A 23287-nucleotide genomic window follows, 5' to 3' on the forward strand; every position below is an offset into this window, starting at 1 on the left:
GCGACGTTTTCTGTTTGTGACTTGCAAAATGGGGTTAGGACTTCTCCCTGATAGCCGCTCTCCGGACTCGCATTTCAGGATTTTGTGCTCTTATAAAACTGGGATATCAACAAGCAGGAGATCCTTAACAGCAGACGCCCGGGAGCTAAAACAGAAGCCAACGTTCACTTAATGAAAGTAAGTAGCTGTTAGCTGGGATTAGCTCTTAGCTAAGGTTTCCTTTAGCCATTTTGTTTACAACTTTAAACATTTGTACGACAAACGTGAACTAGACCCGATAAAGTCATTTGTTTTTAGCATAATGTCTGTTATTAACCACGTTACATGTCCTTTTTTTTAATTTTGTATTGCTTAGTAAAACATAGCAACACGCACAAAAAAATCCTCCCCATTCAATAACGTAGTTTGATCGATTATATTTTAAAACTGTTGTTAAACATAGTGAGTGTGGCCTGTTGTTGTTATCAGTAACAGTGGAAATCGGTTATAAATTATATTTGGTTGTCGTTTTTATTTTTTACAACTGTACAATGAAAATAAGTGTCAGCAACAGCTGTAAAGTAAGCTTTGTATGTACTCTTAGTGTTTCATTTTGAGGATTTCACTGATACTCCCCTGTTACAATTCCCATTGTTAGGTTTTTATATTACTTTTACTCGCTTTAAACGCCTTCTTTACCAAGGGAGTAGGCATTTAAGTCACTTAAACTACAACATTGTAGCACTGCCTCTTTTACATAAATAAACCAGGAAACTAAAACTGCAAAGGTCTGCTCAGTTTGTGTTCTGACACCAACACTTCTGGTGTTAAAACACCAAAAGTTTCGCAATAGTATAACAAGCATGCACAATTGTGCAAATAGAATAAGGAAACGTGTACAGAAAATAAAGAATTGTGAACAGAAACATATCACAGCAGGTAATTACTACGGTCTAAAACAGTTCATTTAAAAGTCCCCGAATGAGACTTGGAGTCCCTGAGATTCTGGTGATACTGGTTAAGATATTTATGAAAACATTTTTAGATGTCAAAAATGATAAAAGTCTGTCTGTGATACATGCTTAATGCCTTAAACCCCTTTGTTTGTACAGTAGTGTTAAATGTTACAAAAGTCCCAGTGGTTTGGTTCAAGATGTGAGGATGTAGGTGTTTTCTCTATCTTCGTAATATTAAACTAAACAGGTTTTGTTGTTGTTTTAAAGAATGTTAAAAGAAAGAATCAAACAAATGATCATTTATAGCTAAAAACACATTAAAAAACATCTGCATAATCTGCTTATCGGATAATTTTACAAAGCAGTGAGCAGCCTGAACAAAAAGCTGTCAGCCCAAAGGAGGTAACTGCTTGTTATTCTATAAGAAGATGGTGACTGTTTAAGAGAGATACCAGTAAGAGTGACTAAGTTAAGCTGATCAGCTTCTCTTTTGGAGGATGATTCATCATAAAAGGCACAAAGATACAATCGTTTATTGAATCGTTAATTGATTTCTTCTCTCTTTGCAGTGCGGTTGTCGGAAGGATGATCAGGAATAACGAAGAAGATGTGAGTCACTTCCCACTCTCTTTTTAAATATTGAATCATTAGTTCTGCTTCTGTTGTTATTTCTTCATGGATACGCCGCCTCATTTTTAAAGTAATCTTCCTCTTAGATGCCAAAAACAATACTCACCCTGAGGCGTGTTGAAATGTTTGAAGAATTAGAGGAACCGTACTTAGCTGGAGAGACACGTGTTGTTCCTAGATTTTAATCTCTTTGTTTATCAACGGTTCTGTAAAACAGAGATGCCAGTGTCATGGTGTTTTTTTGTTAAAATCTCATGATTCACAGTCTTCTTTTGTGTCTTCCAGGAGTTTGTTGCAGTGCGAGTCCAAGATCCCCGCATTCAGAGCGAGGGCTCTTGGAATTCATATGTCGACTATAAGATATTCCTACATGTGAGTATTTAACAGTAAAATCACAATAAATTAAGCCACTTGTGGTCAGAGCTGTGGAAGGCTATTTTATTAGAGACAGAAAATTAATCTGAAGCCATTTTTTGTAATAATTTCTAACTAAGAAATGGCCCCATCATTGATTTTATAGCACAAAAAAATGTTTCAGCTGAAATAGTTTGAAGACTCCGTGGGCTCTGTGAGACCAGGGGGGGGTGTTTTCATCAAAAACACTGTCAGATTAAGGAGGAATGAGCACTAACTGTTGCTGTAATCACTTAAAGTGATAAACGCAGATCCTGAAATGCACGTCAAATGGCCCGTGAAATGTGTTGTACGCATAAGTTTGTTTATCTTCACGGGAAGAAACTTGATGCTTAGAAAGTTGTTCTTCTTAGATAAGAATTCCTAAAGTTTAAATTCCACTGTACAAGTTTATTTTACAGAAATCTACAGGTCTCTTTAAAGCAGATTCCTCATGTGAGAGCGGCCAGGAGCCGATGGATTTCTTACATTTTATTTGGACAGGAGCTGATGGCGTTTTCAAGGCGTTGGTCTGTGCTGAGTAGTGCTTTGTCAGCACCAAGCCTCCGTGCACAGACGGATGTGTTGTGGGGGTGTTGACTCATGAAATTGACTATAATCATGTGACAGGATCTTACATCACTTTGTTTGTTCAAACATGTGCCGTGTCTGATCTGGCAAAGGTAGATTTTCAGATGTTTGTTTTTTTTTGTTCAACCAACAGTCCAAAAATCAAGAAATAACTACGTTATAATCATATCTGACCAAAAGGAAAGCAACAGATTCTAAAATCAAGTGAGAAATGTGCAGCAAATGTTATTTTTGCTTTAAAAAGCAGAGGAAAATGGCAGAACAGACGAATAAATGCCCCTGAGGACTTAATTTTCTGCTATAATGACATGACTTTAATTGAGATGGCTTGAACCTGAATTGATTATGGTCTGTCAGGAGGTAGCTTGTGAGGTAAACATCAGCGGACTGTGTCACACGTTACTGGAACAAATCTGATGTGGGAGAACGCTTCGTTCGGCCATAAGCTCAGGGACAGTTCAGGCAGCTGGAATGTGCAGCACGATGAGTGTTGTTGGTGCCCTGAAAATTCCTGACCCATCCCTCATTTCTTTATATTTTGCTTCTAAGCAGCCAGACGTTCTTGTAATCTTTTAAAGTGATCTTCAGCAATAGTTCTCCAGGCTTTCTGAGTTTTTCTTTGGACATCAGCTTCTTGAACAACTTAACTCTTAGGCCCTTTGAGTCATTCAAGCAGAAAAAAGGCTCCTAACTCAATGGATGAACCAGTGTTGTGTCAACAAACAACTTAGCAAAGAACCATTTTAAATAGGATCTTTAGGCACTTTGTCACAAACACACATAATTTGTTCCCATTTCTTTAGTTTCATCTATGAAAAACAGCAAAAATAACACAGTTTGACAGACAGAAAATAGGATATCTGCAGCAACAAGGTGATTCCCAAAGAGCTATTAGCTGAAAACTTGGCATATCTCAGCATGGTGTGCAGTGTGTCCTTAAAACATTTGAGGAAACTGGACAAGTGGAGGACAGAAGAAGAAGTGTCAGGCCTAAAAAACTATCTACAGCAGATGAACAGAATCTGAAAGTGATGTCCTTAAGAAAGAGGAAAAAATCCAGCAAAGACCTGACAGGACCTGAGAGATGCATCTGGACCTTCAGCTGATCCATCTACTGTTGGCCCAAGCCTCATCAGAAATGGTCTCCATGGAAGGGTGGCTGTCAAGAAGCCGTTCTTAAGGAAGGGAAACAGGGAGAAAAGGCTGAGCTATGCCAAATGACACAAGAAGTGGACTGAAAATCAGTGGCAACAGGTCTTATGGAGGGATGAATCCTCCCCAGAGCCCGGACCTCAACATTATTGAAGCAGTGTGGGATCATCTGACAGAGAACGGAACAAAAGGCAGCCGACATCCAAAGAAGAGCTTTGGGATGTCCTTCAAGAAGCCTGGAGAACTATTCCTGAAGACTACTTAAAGAAATGACAGAAAGCTAGTCTCAGGGGGTTCAGGCTGTGTTGGAGAATAAAGGAGCTCAGACCAGATATTCACTTTAAAGTTTGTTAGAACTGTAGAAACTCTGTTTTTACATTGTTTGAATGTTTAATTAAAGTGCTGCACTCGTTTTACATTTTCATGGCGATGTATAAAGAAATGAGGAGTGGCTCGGGACTTTTGGTCATTAGATTGATCAGTAATAAGAATTAACATTAAATGTTATTCTAACATGGTTTTACAGGGATTCAGCTTTGTAAAGTGTTTTTTTTTTTTCCCCCCCCATTCTCAGACCAACAGTAAAGCCTTCACAGCCAAGACGTCCTGTGTGCGACGGCGCTACAGCGAGTTCGTGTGGCTCAAGAAGAAGATGCAGAAGAATGCAGGCTTGGTGTAAGTCAGCTGGTCCTGTTGTAGTGTTGGTTCTCTGCAGAGATGATGGCGCTGGCTCATCCTCCAGCAGCGATAAAGAACAGAGACGGTTTTACAACATTTAAAGAGTCGGCAATATTTAAAGAAGGGGATTAACGAGTAGATTAGAACGGTTTGTAAATAAGTTGGCCCATGAGTTCTTATTAATAAGATATTAAAGTCATATTTCATATGGAGTTTAAGGCATGCTAGACCCACAGTTAAAAGCACGTAGACACGTTGGCAGCTACAGAATTAAATATTTCTCAAAACTGAGCTGAAATGAGACAAATCCGACTTAAACATGAGTCAAAAGTAATGAGAGTTCGGCTTCAAACCTACTGGATGCGTAACTGGGTCTCTGATGTGATTGCATTGTTTACTCTATGTGTAACTGTAATGGCTGATATTACACAGATGTAACCTAACATGGAAAATGAGGCTTTGCTTGTTTTTATCCTTCCAGTCCAGTCCCAGATCTCCCAGGAAAGTCGCTTTTCTCCTTCAGCAATGAGGACTTTCTGGAGACCCGAAGGAAGGGACTTCAGGTCTTTTTAGACAAGTCAGTGCTTGTTAATCTAAATAAACTTCATGATCTGGTGAATGTTGCTGTTTTGTAATCCAAACAGCTTGTGAGAAAATAAATGTGTGGCCTTCTTTTACAGAGTGGTGCACATGACGGTGTGTCTGTCGGACAGTCAGCTGCACCTCTTCCTGCAGACCCAGCTGCCGGTCGGCCACATCCAGGACTGCGTTCAGGGCCTCACTCCGTACTCCGTGACCGACGCCATCCTCACGTACGCCTCATCCAATCGGGGGCTGGCTCAGGCTCAGGAGGAGGACTCCATCAAGGAGCCAAGTTTGACTATTTCTTATGAGTCCATGGAAAGGTAAGAAGACGGATCTGTACAGCTGGAGAAATAACCCTTTAATTATAATGTTATGATGTAAATGTTTGTTGTAAAATATTCTGAACTATTCGTAAAAGACAAATAGATGGAAATGCTCTTAAAATATGAAGTTGTATTTAAACAGAATTCGACACGGTCTGAAATTAATTGATTTGGAGTTGGACACCACACACCTGGGAATAAACAAACTATGCTAAACAAAATTTAACCTGTATCTTTGAGTACATTAGAGGTTATTGGAGGTGGTTTCCGATCCTTTTTCACATGATATAAAGCAAGTGTTTTCTCTTTTAACACCCCACAGTCCAGCTCCTCACCAACCTTGCCAACAAACTAACGAGGCCTTCAGCCCTGAGCTTCTCACCTGTGAGGACTCCGACCCTCTGGAAGATATACTGAGGCTCAGTGAGCAGGACTCCGATGAAATGCCACACAAGGAGAGATCCTCAATAAGGATCTCCCAGCAAAGTAACCATCTAGAAGCTATTGTTGAAGACTGTGGCTCCAAAGCGACCACTTTTTATGTGGGTGAGATCCTGGATGATGCAGAGAGCCTCAGCCCTCCAGAACAGAGGGGCTGCCTGATACAGACTCCGGTGCAGGTGCACTCGCCCATGGGGACCGGCTCTGAGGAAAACTGTGTGTTGGAGAAGGAGAGCATTACTACTGAATTACTACTGAACACAGAAGAAAAGGCTGTTGCTCATCCGGAAAAGGAAAATATAGAAATGTTAGTCAATTCTGAGCCTGAAAGATGTGTGAATTCTGAGACTATTTTAGGTTTTCAGGACGATATCAGTGATGAGAAAGTTATAGACAGCAAAGGATGTCAGGAGGAGGATGTTCTGGAGGACGCCTGCTTGGAAAATCACCTTTCAGATGTCAACAAAGACTGTGATGAATCAGGCATCAAAGTGGAGATCCACCCTGAGGCTCTCCACGCTGAGACTCTCCACCCTGAGACTCTCCACGCTGAGACCCTCCACCCTGAGGCTCTCCACCCTGAGGCTCTCCACCCTGAGGCTCTCCACGCTGAGGCTCTCCACGGTGAGGCTCTCCACGGTGAGGCTCTCCACCCTGAGACTCTCCACGGTGAGGCTCTCCACGGTGAGGCTCTCCACCCTGAGACTCTCCACGCTGAGGTGAATGCTGACGACAATGACTCGGTCCAAGAAATGCACAGAGACGAAGTGGAACAGGAGGTGGAATCGCTTGGGATCAAAGATGAGAGCGACGAGGACAGCCACTCGCTGCCGTCCTCCAATGGGAGCATCATCAAATGCAGCGAGGACGAAGGCCTTTGTGAGGAGCCGGAGGACTCGATCCAGGCCGCGTACGACTGTGTTGAAACGTTTCCTGACGACGTTGCTCGATGGTCAGAGGTGGAGGCCTCCAACCGGAGCTTTCTGGACCTGCACGTCAACGGCTGCCTTGAGGAAAACGGGGACGTTTCTGCCACCGATGATGAGGACCTCCAACGCATTGGTAGTCTGAGCAAATCTCCAGACCTTAACCCAACCGTGGCTGATGGAGATTTGACTGAAAGTAGTGACTTCAGGATCTTAGAGACCAGCTGTGCGCCTGGATTAGCTAACAGCACATGTAAAGAGCAGGAGGCCCTGTCCTCGCTGTCTTTGGACGGCTCAGAGGACACTCAGGAGGTGGAGGTGCATTAAAGAAACTGGGGACTTAAATTTGCCTCATCAGGGCTGTTGAACCCTCACTGAGGCAGAACAGTGACTCTTGAGTGTCGTCCTCTGCCAAAGACACATTAAGTCAGGCGCACATCAGCAAGATGCATAAAAGGATTTGTGTTCTGTTACAAAAACTCCAAATTTGTTATTTATCATCTTCACAATGTGGCCCAGTCAACCAAGAACAGAGATATGTTACTATAAGAGCAGAAAATTCATTACCAAACTGTCTTAAATGGCTCATATTTGCCGTGTTTCCTCTCTTCCTAATTCTTTTCTGACCAGCAGAGGGCGCTCAAGTTCACAGAAAGACAAAGTTTAGTGAGATAAAGCTCAAAGATTTAACTGGATCTTTTCTTATGGCTGGGTGATACGACATTTAAACACTTAACTACAGAATAATATATTCAGTAGAAAAATCTGGCGAGTTTCTTCCAAATGTACAATCAGTTTAAAGCCAGTTTCCCGTCTTTTAAACTGTGGAAACGGTGGAAGGCCTAATTGCTTCAAATAATGCACCTTGGAAGCTTTTCATTTCATTTCAGCTGAATTTTGAAGAACTTTATCATTTCAGGAGGAAATAGTTGGTGTATATGTTGGCAGATGTTCAGTAAGTGAATCACATGAATAAATCCTGATGTTTTCTGTACAAGAATTAAGAAAAGTTTAAACCTCAGTCTGGACAAACACCCCTGTTGTAACTCACTGACACAAACTGGGAAGCTTTGAGTAGAGATGAGGGCTTATTAAATCTGCCAAATATTGGAACTGAGGCCAAATTAAATGTAATTTGACCTCTTTGCACATGCAGGGCAGCAGTGTTCGCCAGATATTAATACACAGAGGATCAGAGAGGGAAACTAACAGCAGTGTAGACGGAAATTATTCACCATGTGCAATCAATATTATCACCTTTTCTTTCTCGTTATTTAACTCAAAGGAAAACTTGACGAACTGCACGTTGGTTTACAAACACTATGCTTTGGAGTGCTGTGATTTTTTTCTTTTTTTTTGTAACAAGGATTCCTACATTCAGTTTAAATTAGCATCATTTAGCATTAAACATCCTTTCTTTTCCCAGAATGTGTGAGCCTCGAGTTCAACCAGTTGAAAACGTGCAATGTTGTACTGCAGCTTCTTGTGTTTCTAACTGATTTTGCTGTATTTAAAAGGGACCCAGAGATTATGACACTGTTTTCTTTTTTTTTCCTTTAAAAATAATGTGAAAAGGAAATTAGACTTCTGTTTTAGCATGTGGATGTACAAGGGTAATGTGAACATCATTAGTGATTAATCCACGTGTGCATATGCAGGCTATAATCTTATTTCAATTAAACTGTTCTTCTTCCACATTGTGTCACATTTTATTGATTTAATGTACCGCATGTTAACAGAACAACCCAAGACCGTCAGATACTGAAGCAATTCTGCCACCTAGTGCCTGAAAATGTACTAGTTTGATAATAAACAAGGTTAAAACAGGAAAAAGACGAGTAGATTAAACATTTCTTTGTTAATTTAGAAAATCCTGCCAAATATATTGTGTAGTTTTAAATATTTCACATGCAAATAATAGAGTAAATAATTTTTAAGGCACTTAATTCTAACCAGTGAATTTATAAATATATCAGTCCCACATTTAAGTCACCTGAACGTCACATATGTCAGTTATTTCCTCGTGAATATATAATTTTTAGTCAATAAAAAAACTCTCAGAACAACTCAAAATGACAAACAGAAACGGTTAAACAAAAAACTGAATTTATAAGTAATAATATTAACTGTTTCGGCTCTAGTTTGCTCGTCAGCGGAGTAGGAAAGATATTTACAAATTGTTTATAGTGCGCAGGAATAACTTCTGCTGCAGCATGTCGGTGGAAAAATGGTAAAAGATTAGCCGGTGTCTGCTGGTGAAATTATGGGTGGATGTGTCGGCGGCAGCAGCCCTGCAGAGGCAAAAAACACCATCAGAAATGTGCATTAATAATTCAGAGTTCATTTTAAGCTGTGCCTATCTACCAGTATTAGGGAATCATTTTCTTAAATAGGACAACTGACGCTGTAATCAGGCTTTCGTTGCATATATTTATTCTTACCCAGTGCACCGCTCAGACTGCTTTACGCAGTACTTCTTCCAGCCAGCAGATGCCATAAATGGCAGGACAACGACTGAATATACCTCAGTGGCAATCTGGATGAGTACCAGGGGGAACGTTTCTGTGTATTAGGCCACAGTAATGGTCCATAATGCTCATGATAAGAGACTGCTTCAGTACCTGTTGGAGCTCAGAGGATGTAGGCAGGTTGCAGGAAGTCTTTGGGGACGATGCCCACGGTCTCGTTCAGCTCGCCGACCCACCAGCCGTGAATGTTGTACTCCTGGACCCAGAATCAAAGGACATAAGTCACTCGGAGAGCCGAGAACAAGTAAAGGAAACGGGATCAAGCAACAACACTGCATTTTTATTTTGATTTGTGAGCACTATTTATCCCACAACAACAATCCCCCGCATGATCTGAACTGCAGCTACACCGTGTGTGGCCCCAGTCGATTTCATTGGCTATAAAAATTCAAAAACTGAGGTACAAAAATGTTCTTTGTGCTAAATAAGTCCGTTTTAGCAAAGGACATCCAGGAGAGCTTAGATGCTATCCGGCAAACAGTCATTTACAATATTCTAATAGACATTTGGGCTCATTAGCCTCGAGGGTTTTCATTAAAAAAATGTGAAAAACAGTAAACAAGGCCATCAAGACGGTGAGTGTCTAAAATAAAACAGCTTATTCTAACCGCTCCAAAGCCATCAGCACAGCTGGCCTCTTTCCCTCCGACTAATTAAGTCCAGACTTCTGTTCTTGTGACCGAAAAGACAGAAAACACAGACACCGTTTTTATAAAAATGACTCGTACGGAACGGGTAAGTTCTCCAGAAATACTGAACACCTTTAGGGTTTGTTTTTTTCCCTCAGGTGGAAAAATATGATCAACAATTTTAAAGAAGCATTTAATTCTAATTGTACATCAGAGGTAAAACAAAAACAAAAGAACACATTTAATTTCAGTCGGTTAAAAAAAAACAACAACAATAAAAACAAGGATTTTAATGTCCGAATAGTCTATATGAAGGTTTTAAAAAATGTTTTTGACTTTGGGAAAGAAAGAAACAGAAATAGATAAGAAAGGAGTTTTGTTTTTTGAAGATTAAATAACATTAATCAGAAGCTTCATGTGAGATTGAATTATTTTGGCTCTATTTTAGTGATTTTGTTTAAAAAGCATGCAAATTCATTTTTATCATTTCAAGCAGAGGTTAATTGTTGCAAGAATTAACTAAACTTTACTTTTATAATTAAGATATTTAGAGAATAAAATATTCCAGTGCTGCAATCCTTCATCTGAATACCAAGCTTTACACATTTTACACTTTTTTCTAAGCTACTGTCGTGCTTTCAGTCTTCGATTCGATCCGCTCAAAGTGTTTTGTGAACTTGAGTCATACTGAGCACCACATGATCACCTGATCACAGCAGTTGGCCTCCACTTAGATCTGTACTGGATCAATATTTGGCCGAAGACCAGAGGGGCGTAAAAGTGCAGCAGAGGAAGCAGCAGCCGGCCGTCATTTTACCGCCCTGATGGAGCGTGGCCTCTCGTCTCTCCTGTGTTCTCTGGCAGATTGAAAATGGCCGCGTGAGCAGTCCATCTCAGCACTCAGGAGAAGATGAAACGCACACAGAAGAACATATCACATACGTGCCAGCACACACGTGTGAACATTTTGCGGTCCTGCTTGTAGTTGGGAAAGCACACGCATACTCTGACATGATGAAAAGCGTCGTGTCAAAGGTTTCGCCGATCAGCCAGACCTGACACCCCTCTGCAGCCAGAGGAATGAGGCCTGCGGCTAATGAGTGCTTTTTGGACAGCGAGGATGAATGAACCGCTTAGACGGTGATAAACCGCAAGACTCAAGAGTCCTTACAGCACAAACAGATATTAGCAGATTGTCCACGCAGGCCTCATCGTTTTCCCTCCCTACATCACTGACAGCTCTGACTGGGATGTTCCAGCATGCTTGGCTCGCTGACAACTCACAGTGTGTCTGAGCTCGTAACGAAGGGGCAAGTTAAGTCCGAAATGGTCTTTTTATGCTCTCCATAAGACAGGAAAGGGAAAAGCCCGGCTGTGGAAAGCTGGCTCCGGTTCCCATTCGAGAGAACGTGAACGGAGGAGCAGGAGAGGGGAGACATACGGACGGGGGGGAGGCATCGGTGAGAGGGAGCGAAACAGTTCTCCTCTCCCTTGGGGGCGTCGCAGCGCTATTCCACCAACCGTAGTGACAGAGAGTTTTATTTATCTCCCCGGCCCATCTGTGCAGTTGGTCTCAGATTCTCCCTGAGAAAGGTCTTTTGGATTATCAGCGCCGCCATTTTAATACAACTGCTACATCACAGAGTGGGTGCCAATGGCGGTGGAAGTCTGTCAGGCGTGCAGAGTCCATCTTCCTCATAGTTGAAATGGGTTCATCCAGAGTACACCTGCTGTAATAGGGACATTCCGAAAGGCGTGGACAGTAAATTATCCAAATGACAAAAACTACGCTAACTGCACATATGTTGATAGTTTTCGTGCTTTGTAGAACCCCGAAGTTGTGAAATCTCAGGGTTGGGGAAAAGAAAAGGTACATTTGGGCTCATCGCAGCGAGTTTTAAAGTATCAATCAAAAATAAAAGATGCTTTGGTGTGAAAACAAAAGCCCTCTGGAGGAGGATGCGGCGTGTCTGAACGGCTTGAGGGGTGACACAGATCAGGGCTGAGCGGGAACACGGGGAGGAAGGGGGGGCAAACAGCGCCGTGGCGTGGCGGCTGCGGCGCGTTGACTCGATGACCTCCCGGTGACTCCTCCGCTGAGAAGGCTTGGAATGAGTGTGGGCGGGGCAGGCACTGAGAGTGGGTTGCTATGACAACACCTGCAGTGTACCGGCGCGATCGTTTATTTACCACTCAGGGGGCTGGCTAATGGCGGCATTCTGATAGGCCCATCGCTCATGTTGCCGGCCGGAGGACAGATTGACAGCTAACCGAGCCTGAAGCGGCGAGAAGGTGAGGTTGGTTGGGTGCGGCGAAAGAAGATGAGTGAAGCAGGTGTCGTGTCACGCCAAAACAAAACACGTCTTTAATAACTGCCTTTGTGTCCGAAAAATGCACCTTTTCGGGGGGAGAAATCCGGCGCGGATGAGGAGCCACGTTTCCTCTTCCTTTCCTCTTTTTCCTATCGCACACATGCACGCTCCCAGATGAAACACAAACACACACACGCTGAATCCCAAATGCATACAAACTAGGGGGAGTGCTAATAAGCCTGACACATGAGGCATCTCTCCTCGGCCACCAGCTGACTGAGGCAGGCCTTGGGCGTGATGGAGCGCAGGAAGTCTCTCATTGCCCTGCCGCTGAACCCACCGCCTGGTTGTTACAATCTCTCCCTCCTTCCCTCCCTCCTTCTACATTTCCAACCCCCTCCATATTTTCCTCCCATTCCCCTCTTCCCATCTCTCCTGTAGCAGCCTTTCCGCTTGCGTCCTCTCCTGCGTTTCTTTTTCTTTTTTCCTCCACACAGACTCATCAGATGCACTGCAGCTCTCTGCAGTTCCTCCATCACTGGTCAGCCTAATAAAGAAACATGGACACCTCCCAGCAGGCGCAAACCCATGATCCGTAACTGTGATCAGGTTAGCGAGCCCTCCTCGCTGTTCACACAGGTACTCTTCACAAGCGATAAAACCCATACTTTGGGGAGATTTTAGGGATTTTGTACCAAAACAGCCTTAAAATAAAACGGATGATAGTTCTGCATAACCAGAGATTGAAATGGCTACTTAGTGTATTTTTTTTTCAAGTGGGCTTTTAATTAAATCAGAGAATTGGCTTGAAATTGGAAACATGACAGAGCATGAGAACGTTTGAAAATATCTCAGGGACGATGAGATTTAATAAGAAGAAAACCTACTTGCTATTTTCTAATGCACGCCTGGGATTACAGATAGCTCCTTAACTTAATAGCAATTTAAAGTGGATTTGTGTATGCCACTGAGTGTCTGTAATGATGGCTGTTTATGCCGCCCCTCATTTATAATAATTAAGCAGAATGGATTGGGGGTGGGTTGCTCGGACGCGGTTCTGGGCTATTGGCTTGGGCTGAATAATGACCTACTGTAGTTGACCGGGGGATGACCGCTGCCTCCTGCATGACCCCAAACCCCAGACTCACCCCCTGCTACTTTGGGTGGTAAATAGGATGTCTTGCCTGTCTATAGTGTCTTGGTGTCTATGGCCACAATAGCAGCCAGGGGTCTTTAAATTGGTGTGTGACAGAGAAAAGGAGAAAAAGAGGGGGACAGGGCTCACACAAAAGGATAAAGGCATCCCCATTCTTTGTCTCTGTAGCTTGACTTTTCCCATCTGATTGTTTGCCCACTTCTCCTTTTCTTCTGCTGCTTTCAGTTGGTTTGACCTGTGGACAGCAGGCCAAACCGACTTGGAGAAACAAAAAAGAAGCTTGAAATGGTCCTCAAGAAAAACTGCCCCAGGCAGCAAAGACTGACTCTCAGTATAATATTTCAAAAAGCTTATTTCAGGTTTAATCTTCTGGGGATTAATAAAAATCCCACCTAGTAGAGCTACATGGCTCTAAATCAGCTTTCGTACATAAAATGGATTTTTGTTAAAAAACCACCACAAGGTGTCAGTGGTGTCCACGTTCTCACTGTCCCCATCCAGCAGCAACTTTTGACAAAAGTGAGATGACGCTCTGCTTTGGGAGATGCAGCGGATTGGCTGGCCTGACTCCCTTTCTCTGGTTTTTGGTTGGACAGCGGATGGAGGAAGGGAAGTGAGCAGGGCGGTGGAGAGAAAGCGGAGCGGTGGCAGCAGCTCTTGCCAGAGTTTTAAGGACCCTGGATGGGTTTGTGCCATAAATCTCTTCCCACTCCATCCTGCCGTTCTCCATGAGTGCCTGTGGGAATACAGGAATGTGACAGCTGACCTGTAGAGCCCATGTCTTTTGATTCTGGATACATAAATTAGAGGGCAAGAATGCGGGACAACCTTATGGTTTAGTGTGGGACAGAGCCGACAGAGTACACGGGCATTACACATGTCAGGGAGAAGTGGAACAATAGCTTTCAGCCCCAGCAATAAATGAATCTGATACACGTTGTAAATCCAGTTATAAATATCACTTGAGGGGCTGGAAATGTGCATAAAACATCTCAAGAATTTAAAAACTCACCAGTAAAATACTAGTACAAGCAATAATGTGCTTTAGAAAAATGCATGCTCTGAAAAGGAAATACCAGAGCAAAAAATAAAAAAACAAGATGGATTTCAGGATGTGTTTCTGCCTCATGTATCAGTGGACTGAGCTTCGCTGAAACCAGCGATGCAGCCACACTACGAGATTAATTCTCTTGAACTAATGGGATTCATATGAGTTGTGAGGTTCCTAATTTATTTACTTTGTCAGCGATGCACAAATATGCGCACGCACACAGCAACACACAAGGGAGAAAAAAACACAAATACAGTAAAAATGCCCCCACTTTACAGAAAGTGAGAGATCAATAATGATGGATGAGGGCCTTTTATACAATCGGCATGTTCTCCTCAGTTCACAGCCATATGACACCACGCCTGTGGCTATCCCATTCTGCACTTCAGCAGTCAATCACATCCTAGCTTTAAAAATAACAGTTTGTTAGCACCATTGATTTAGCACTTAGAGCGTGTCCTTATTACCTTGTAATTATGGTCAGTGTTGACATAACAGCACAGACAACTAGGCCTCCCACCCTCTAAGAGAATTTATGGGCCCTGGTTTTATTACGGCCATTTCATGTGTCTGGGTCCCCAGCTAAGCGACAGACTTGAGTTCTAGCCAAGGGCCCGTATTTCACTCATCGAGGTCAGGGTTCTCAGGAATCCCCCGTAAAACTGAGCAACGTCGGGGCCGGCGTGTGCACGCAGAAGGCCCAGGGAAGTCCTCCCCAAGGGCTCATTAAAATAAATAGCCGATTACAGGCTATAATCCAAATAATGCCATTCATGAGGGAAATGTGATGCTATTAGGACGCAAAATAGGATACGGGATGAGTCTTGTCGTCACAGAAACCCAAACATTCAGAGGCTGTCCTGAGATCACCTCTAAATAATTTACAACCTGACCCTCACTTTCAGTCCATCAGAAGGTAGTTAAAACTGCTCTCATACTCTGTCACTGTGTTATGACTTCAGCGTACAGCTTGACAAAACAAGAGTGATCCATGCCATTAAGATTCTGAGATAAAACAACCAGCTCTTGCTTCCACCCTGGACATACTTTGCTTTTAAGATCTTTAGTGAGGCTGTAATCTGATCTATACAGTGAAAAGTAATCTGCCAGGCCGGGCCGAGGCTGTGAGAGTCGGATCTGAGACACATCTGAGAGTCAGGTCTCCTTTGTTCCCCCCCTCCCTGTTGCGCTGCTTTTGTCATCATTATGTGAAAAATGGAGGTGGCTGTTTTGACATTTTCCCCTATCAACCAGTACACACAGATGGAGAAGGCTGGTTTCTCATTAATCCGACACCGACAACAGAACCTCAATTAAAAGTCCATCTTGTGTGAAGAGCATATTTGACATATTTCATATGTGCTGAATCTGTTGGTACGAACAGGAATGAAGGTGTGAACTTTGTTGCTTCTGCACTGAAAGTCCTCCAAATAAATAATCATAGCTCAGTGGGTTCAAGTTGGGTTAAAAGATGAAGAAATTCTGAAGGTGAATCTAATCTCTAATACATGATAACAAACAAATAAGCTCTCTTCTTCCTGCCTCTTCTCTTCAGATAATTTGGGCTAAACACAGAACATGATGATTCAATTTGAAATCGACCAGTAGCAACAGTCTGGGAACAAGCCCCTGTACGCAGCAGAGTAGAAGTGCCCAAATTACAAGCCATTGATTTCCAGTAGGGCGTCTTTTCACTGGTAGATACTCTGCATGTAACTACAAGATGGCCATAAAGCACGAGGAAATAGATTGAGAGAAAAAGCTGAGATGCAGGATGGCTTCACCTGCAGTTTATGTCAAACAGAAAGGAAGAGCTTCGCATGGCTGCCTACTCAATTAACCCCTGCAATAGAGGCTCCATAATGAACACCAGCACCGTTACGCAGCACTCGAATGGCACTTCACCCGAGTGGCCCGGGAATAGACAATGCCACTGTTGGTGCTTCTCTGCTGCGGGGAGATGCAAGTGTTCGCTAACGCAGGAATTTAGATGTTGGGGATATCAGCATGTTCAGAAATTAAATGAGGAAGGGGCAATTACTGGAGCTGATGTTGTTTGAGCCTTAAATAATTACGCATTTTACACGTCTGCATCTCATTTTACTCATTTGAAATTACCGTAACTGCTCCTGTAATTATATCAACGAGTCAAGGGTGCAGTCAGGATGGCTTTCCATTAGAAATAAATGGTTATTTCCATTGAACTAACTGGTAGAAGCTGGCTCAGAAAACCACAGAATTTGGAGAGAAGTTTAAATAAGCTCTTAGATTATTTTTGCTGATGAGGATGCCGACCTTGCTGACGATGTAGATGAGATCTCCTCTCTGAAAGCTCAGTTCGTCTGGTTCATCGGCCTGGCAATCCCATAAACCCTGGTAGTAGTTAGCATAATCTGATGACCCAGCTGAAAGGAAATACAGAGCACAAACTCAAATACAAGCAGAAAAAAAAGCTCTTCTCGCATTTTAGACAAACGTTACGTCCAGTGTTCACCTAAATGGCAAATTATGATCTGACCTGGTTTGTTGTTCTTCTCGATAAGCTCCTCCGGTGGATTCGGAAATTCTTCATCTAAACGGTCAAAATAAAGCGATAAAAGACACAAATGACACGTGTTGGACACAAATGCATCTGAAGAATTAATATTAACAATATTTGGTAGAAAATAACGATGAGAAAACAATTTATTTTGCCTTGCAAATCAAACAAGTGAGCATTAAAATAAAAACTGATGAATCTTATTTTTCTTTAACCAGACCAAACTCCTCAGTCAGGATCACATTCATCTGAAACCTTGCAGGAAAAGTTAAAGAAGCACAGGCGGACGTGTCATTGACTTTGGGGCGTGGCACCCGGTGGTCTGTTAGGTGACACGGTGATATGCCTGCCTCCGTCTCCCACATCCATCCTGAGCAGAAGCAGGCTGACAGCAATGCCACATCCCAGCAACACTATCCACCTTCCAGCACAACCTGCGCCTCTCCTTCCAGGAAAAGCAGGAAACACACACACAAACACACACACACACTGTATGTCCGCATGTGGTGGTTTGCATTCGTCTTTCTCCTCTCCAAACAAACACAGATAATTACGACTTTCCTGAAAAGAGCATGAAGCTGCCGCATCTTGCTGTACAGGAAGAAAAAGAGAAAAAAACATTTTAATTTCGTTTGCAGCGGGTCTAAACATTTGTTCACTTCTCTTCAGCTGCCGTAGAGGAGCTCCATTTCGTCGAGGGGCAACCGCTATGGCCCGATGGTTTCTATATGAAAGTGATTTAATTTTTCAGTCAATAAAATCAGTCATCAGCGGTAGAGCCAGTACGACTGTTGCTCTGCAATCTGCCTGCAACTGAGCCATGCTGCTTCCACGAAACCGAGGGGTCTCATCAACTAAGAATTGATGCTGCGGTCGAGGATGCAAATACAAAATCTTAATATTTCTAGATATTTAACATTAGCAGCTTTGGGAAAAAATATGAGCGAGAACTGTTGCAATTTCATTTTTAAAACACATTTGTGCTCCGTAACAGAAGCAAAGGCGTGCAAATTAACAAAGGAAGGAGGAGACTGGTCTTATTTCTATTTAATGTGAGATATCAAACAGAAAGATTCAATACAGGCATCTTTCTTCTTCTTTTGCAATACTCAGCTATGAAAAAACGGAGACAATTTAATAATTTAACAGTCTATAATCACTATGTAAAGCTGTTAGTGAGCATAGAGAGATGCAGAGTGATTGATAAGTGAAGGGGTGAGAAAGTGAACGAAAGAGCTCGTCATTCGATATGCCATCTGTGGTCAGAGTCTGTACCTCTTCCCAGATGGCTTTGAACGGTGGCGTGACAGTTTGAAGACTGATTTCCCTTTCACCAGTGATTTTGGCAAAGGTAATGTACTCACTGAGTGAAACAAAATCTTGATGTATCTTATTTAATAGAAACAGTGATGGACGACGGCCCTGAGAAGATCGGATCACCTCTTTTGTCCTTCTTTGGATCTTGTAGCAGCCCTGACACATGGTACTGACTCCCCCTCAGTAGGAACTCACATGCACTCTTCTGGGGTCTCGTCAGTCAAACTCTAATTTCTATTAAAGATGTGACATTAAGAGCTCCAGAACTATTTCAAGCCCTGAGAGATGCAGTTTTTACTTCCTTTCAGCTAAATTGCTGTTGCTAGGCAATTCTGGCCAAAACTCTGCTTAGTGGATTGAATTGTAGGCTATTTGTTGCCTGGCAACATTGGCTAATTGGGCGTTCTATGACAGAGCATTTTGAAACTACCAGCTCTCGCTGATTTCAACAACATAGCTGCTCAGAGAGATAAGGAGGGAGGCCAGAGGGGGCAGATTTCTCTGCTTCCTGTCCTGTGTGGCTCTGCATCAGCCACAGCAGTGCTGACAAGCTTATTAGTGTTGCCTGATTTATAATGACTAATCGGACGGGTGTTGGGATGACGAGGTGGCACCTGGCAACACAAATTTCCCAGCCAGGAAAGATCACAAAGATTCTTCTTACAAAGTTCCCTCAGGGTGTTAGTATGCATCAGAGCAAGTGTGTATTTGTCTGATTGAGTACCATACGGGGTAACTGCATCCTCGTACCTGGCAGCACCTCGTAGATATCATCCTCGCCTTCCTCGACCTCCTCTGTGTTCTGTTCCCCTCCCTGCTGGCTGTCCTGGGAGGCCTGGGCCGGCTGCGACCGTCGAACCCTGCCCACCTCTTCGATGTCATCATAGGTCTCTTCCTCTTCCTCGTCTTCATCATCGTCGAAAGGGATGACATTGGAGCTTAGATCTAAAAGGGAAGGAGAGAAAATTGCGATGGGCCGCATTAGCGTCGAGGTGGAGCACAGCGTGGCACAAATAGCCGAAACATGCATTCAAGTGTAAAATAAGAGGAATCAGCAGTGGAAAATACTGGAGCCTTGGATTTGGGCAACAGATTCTTTATTTCTAATACAGAAGATTTAAAAAAAAAAAGCCATCACAACTATGATTTTGTTCAGTTTAAATCTAGAACGAATGATCATCTAAAATGATATAAAAGACAGAATCTGTAAAACCTCCCATCTGAAAAGGAAGATAAAGTTCAGCACTTATTCTTGATTATTAACTTATCTGTCTGTTATTAAATTGTGCAACTCTTCATACTTTTAGTTTTGGATCAGCCACTCTCTCATGTCTAACCCAAAGATTTTTAGGTCTTAAGGTGGTAAAATAATTTAGATCCAGACACAAACATCTGCACCTTTTGCTGCATTTTACACCCGTCCCATGAGAACACAATTAAAAAACAATCTTTTTAAAAAGAAAAATCCGTCTTGTTTAAAGGTAAAGTCGAATATGAAAAAGACTGATAACAGATAGGACTGAGTTTTGAGGAAAAACTCAGTCCTATCTGAGGGCTCGGAGAACGTAAGACAAACTGCAGAGTGTCTGTTACTTCCCGCAAACCAGTGGCCCGGCCCGAGCCCATTTTAGAGAAGACGAGGCACGAGTGCTCGCTCAGATGGAGGAGCTGTCTCATTGCAAGCGACTGGCCACTGCAACACAGGGTATCAGGTCCTCTGTCGTACACCAGCAGCCAAGCAGAAATCAATGTCGCTGGAGGATAACCAGAACATCTACCAATCAATTTCCTGTAAGCTGGAATTCGGTAGGAGGGTCAAGGGAGGAGTGGTTGGAGAGGGTGGAGGAAAAGTGGGGCTACATGATGGTGCACATGACATGCTGGGTGACACGTCAAATGAGGAGATTCAGGGCTGTTGTGGTTGGCTGTAAAGTCAGTGATAGATCAGGGTTTTTGTTCTTATATGAGTCAGAGATGATAAAGAGCTCCCACGCACTTTTGACCTTTCTGCACCACGAAAACACGAAAAGTTCACTGGAAAATTGATTTTAAAAAAAAAAAGAACGTTAGGTTAACACAGCTTTAAATGTCACTTCCAGTTAACCTATGTTACTTTCAAAAAAGCTCCAGTCTATTTCATTCATATAGGTAGCTATCATTATTAGTAGTTATTAGTCATATTTTCAAGTCTTACAGGGCTGTACAGGCTGAGTTTAGCAGATCTATTTGCTTTTCCAAAACACAAGAGGCAAGAAAAAAGTGCAAAGACACAAAATGGCTCACCTCTGAGAACAAACAAGATTTGGTCCACCCATTCTCTGGCTTCTTGAGGGCTATTAGCAGTGAACTGGACGGAAAGTGTCAATAACACAGTCATTACCATCGCATCGTAAGTACTGAAGTCACACATCCAGCTTTAGATAAAATCTCTAAATATTAATCCTGCAAGGAGCGAAGAAATTAGAAACTTTCCCCTTTTTTTTTAAATAACTTTATAAAATATAACAATCTGTCCCTTAAATATTTAATCAGGACATACTGAAAACTAGCAGCTGAGCGATAGTGTATGTCAATGTGTCAGTTAGAGAGTTTATTTAAATGTTTTCCAACTAGATATAAATTAGTTTGAGATTTCAGGGATAAATGTGTTTTTTCTTTTATTTATTTGAATGTCACACTTCAACCAAACATGACTTCAAACATTTGCCTCAATTAAATAATGTTAAAATAAAAGTGAGAAAGAACCAAATCAGATTAAGCTGAAGTTAATGCACATAAATGTCTAAATAATAGTGTTACAGGGTGGTTACAAAATTAACTAATAGTCACATGACTCCTAAATAAATGTCAACAAATGTTTGTGCTGATCAAGAGAATCACAGAAAATATGGAGTTTTGATGAGGACCCAAATGTTTTTAAAAGAGCTGTAACCAAGCTGCAGTGAAACAAATTAACAATTTGATTGTCACTATTACAGAATAAGCCTACTAATAATTAATAATCCTCATAACCATTGTAAAGAACAACAAAATTAATACATGTCTTGCTTTTTAGGCTTTGCTAGGGAAAAATTGCACATGGTAGATAAACCATGTCTACATTAATAAAAAAAAACTCCATCAAATGATGGAAAACAATGTCCTTTATGTTAGTTTAACCAAGCTGTTTTCATATGACGATTATGCAGATATGACACGATTTATAGTTAATTGTGACAGTGTACAGATGGCTTGCTTTTCAAATCATCTCAAACGTATTTCCTCGTAATTTTAGTACTGTTTTTTTTTTTTAAATGTAACAATCTAGTATGTTGTCTGAATTGAATTCATAGATATATAGTCACATACATATATATATATATATATATATATATATATGTATTGTATTCATGCATACCTGGAAGGCCCTTCGTCCAGGAGCAGTGAGCTCAAAACAGGCACTTTTTTTGGAGTCTTTTCTGAGGTTGGTCACCAGCTGCACACTGTAGTCACCGATATAAAACGAGCCCTTCTGTTGTTTATCTGCAGGAAGGAGGACACATGGTACGATGTTATCTGACTCAGCTTTCTGTAGCTGTAATGTTTCCGCATCCTGGCATTATCAACCAACCTTTTTCAGTCCCAAAGTAGTAAAATATCGAGTTGTTCAGGACACACCATCTCTTTTGCCACTCTGAGCCGAAGAAGCTGTGGTCTAAAAAGTTCTACAAGTGAGTAACATGAAAGGCAGAATTTCTACAACATGGGGCAATAGGAACATGGTAGATATGCGTTCGTGCCTTTTCGTTTCTTTTCCAGGTATCCTTGCTTTAAGATGTTGCTGAGGTCCTGTGCTGCCACTGGGGCGATGTCACCAAAGTCTGTGAACACAAGCAAACAAACCAAGTTATAATCGAATGAAACACAGATCAAATGCAGACAAGCAGCAAATCCTTACTTAAAATGTCTTAAAATGATTATTTTGTTAGCAAAGTGTTCCTGCCAGGCAACTAATTCTTTAATCAATAATTTGTTTCTTCATTCCAAAGGCAACACATGTACACGCAAACACGCATCAGAATATAAATTCTCCAGCTCTGTGGATCAAATGCATCCCTGCCAGGCTTCAAGAAACTTCGATCAATACATCTACAGTGCTGCTGAGCACTGCAGTCCATTCATCTGCTCACATAACAATTTAATGAGAGCAACCTTCCTGTGGGAATCCTACAACTCTTCAATTTGCAAAGTCAAAATTTCAACATGATAAGACAATGGCCCAACTTGAAAGCCTTAAGTTAATTAGTTCAGCAGTTAAGTAATGCACAGTGTTGCTTTTCCTCTTATGTGGGATGCTGCAGCCATGAGAGGCGTTTGACTCTACAGCAGGTGGCCTCAAGAGATGCACTGCTAACAAGCTGGTATACTGAGCGCTGAAGTTCTGACAAAATGTAAGCTAATTTGCTTGATTTTCCCTGCTTTTAGACATTAGAGGTTGAAGTGACCCCTGGTCGGCCTCAGTGGCCAGCTTCTGGTGTGTGTTTCAACAGGAGTGTCTGGATTTTCTACGTGTCTAAAACAAAACTCCGCTTCCTCGGAATTCATTAGTCAACAGGCGTTGGTCTGACAGGAGGGAAAAAGGTGCATAGGAACAGCAAGAGCTCCTCTTTTGTGTCTGAAACACGTGAACACTTTAAACACCATTTACATAAGTCAGTGTGACACCCCCATTCAGACCACAGATGACAGGGGAAATGCCTGGAGTCCATCCCCCTCAAAAAAAAGGCCTGTTTAACTGCTGGGAAAAACCAAACATGTCATCCCACAACTGGCTCCTCTGGCTTAAACAAAGCACACCCCCAAACATTAGACTAAGAGGAACCTCTGTGTCATTCATAAAAAAATAAGAGACAAGAAGACAACCGAGTTGAATGCCCACTCCCATCGTATTATACTCTCTCTTGGAGTTATCAGAAGTATCTCAGCAGTTTTGTCCCAATAGCTTAGATTAAGAGAACAAAGTAGAGCTGATATTGGTTTCTGGCTGGGATAACAGTCCAGAGATTTAGGTTTGCAACAAACCAGCGAGTGAGCCGATAACCCCGCAGTGCTTCGGTTTGTG

The 23287-nt window shown here is 42.2% G+C and overlaps 2 protein-coding genes across 3 annotated transcripts in view; one reads left to right on the plus strand and one right to left on the minus strand.

Annotated features, from left to right (window-relative positions):
• Positions 1-8349, plus strand: snx11 (sorting nexin 11). Its single transcript, XM_072374178.1, has 7 exons — positions 1-177; positions 1505-1544; positions 1851-1937; positions 4276-4376; positions 4861-4956; positions 5060-5284; positions 5610-8349. Exons 2-7 carry the CDS (start codon positions 1521-1523, stop codon positions 6979-6981), a joined length of 1905 nt encoding a protein of 634 aa, XP_072230279.1. The 5' UTR covers positions 1-177; positions 1505-1520; the 3' UTR covers positions 6982-8349.
• The window catches only part of skap1 (src kinase associated phosphoprotein 1), a 27323-nt gene continuing 12372 nt past the window's right edge, over positions 8337-23287 (minus strand). The window contains exons 5-13 of one of the 2 annotated variants that reach the window (XM_072374180.1): positions 21966-22046; positions 21797-21880; positions 21584-21708; positions 20470-20533; positions 18937-19131; positions 16849-16902; positions 16626-16735; positions 9276-9378; positions 8337-8945 (exon numbers count right to left, since the gene is read on the minus strand). In XM_072374180.1, the coding sequence (XP_072230281.1) occupies positions 9286-9378; positions 16626-16735; positions 16849-16902; positions 18937-19131; positions 20470-20533; positions 21584-21708; positions 21797-21880; positions 21966-22046 (806 nt within the window). In that variant the 3' untranslated portion in view covers positions 8337-8945; positions 9276-9285. The other variant, XM_072374179.1, reaches the window with a different exon arrangement.

Source organism: Leuresthes tenuis, unplaced genomic scaffold, assembly GCF_036924035.1.
Source record: "Leuresthes tenuis unplaced genomic scaffold, fLeuTen1.0.hap1 SCAF_20, whole genome shotgun sequence".
NCBI classification, from domain to species: Eukaryota; Metazoa; Chordata; class Actinopteri; order Atheriniformes; family Atherinopsidae; genus Leuresthes; species Leuresthes tenuis.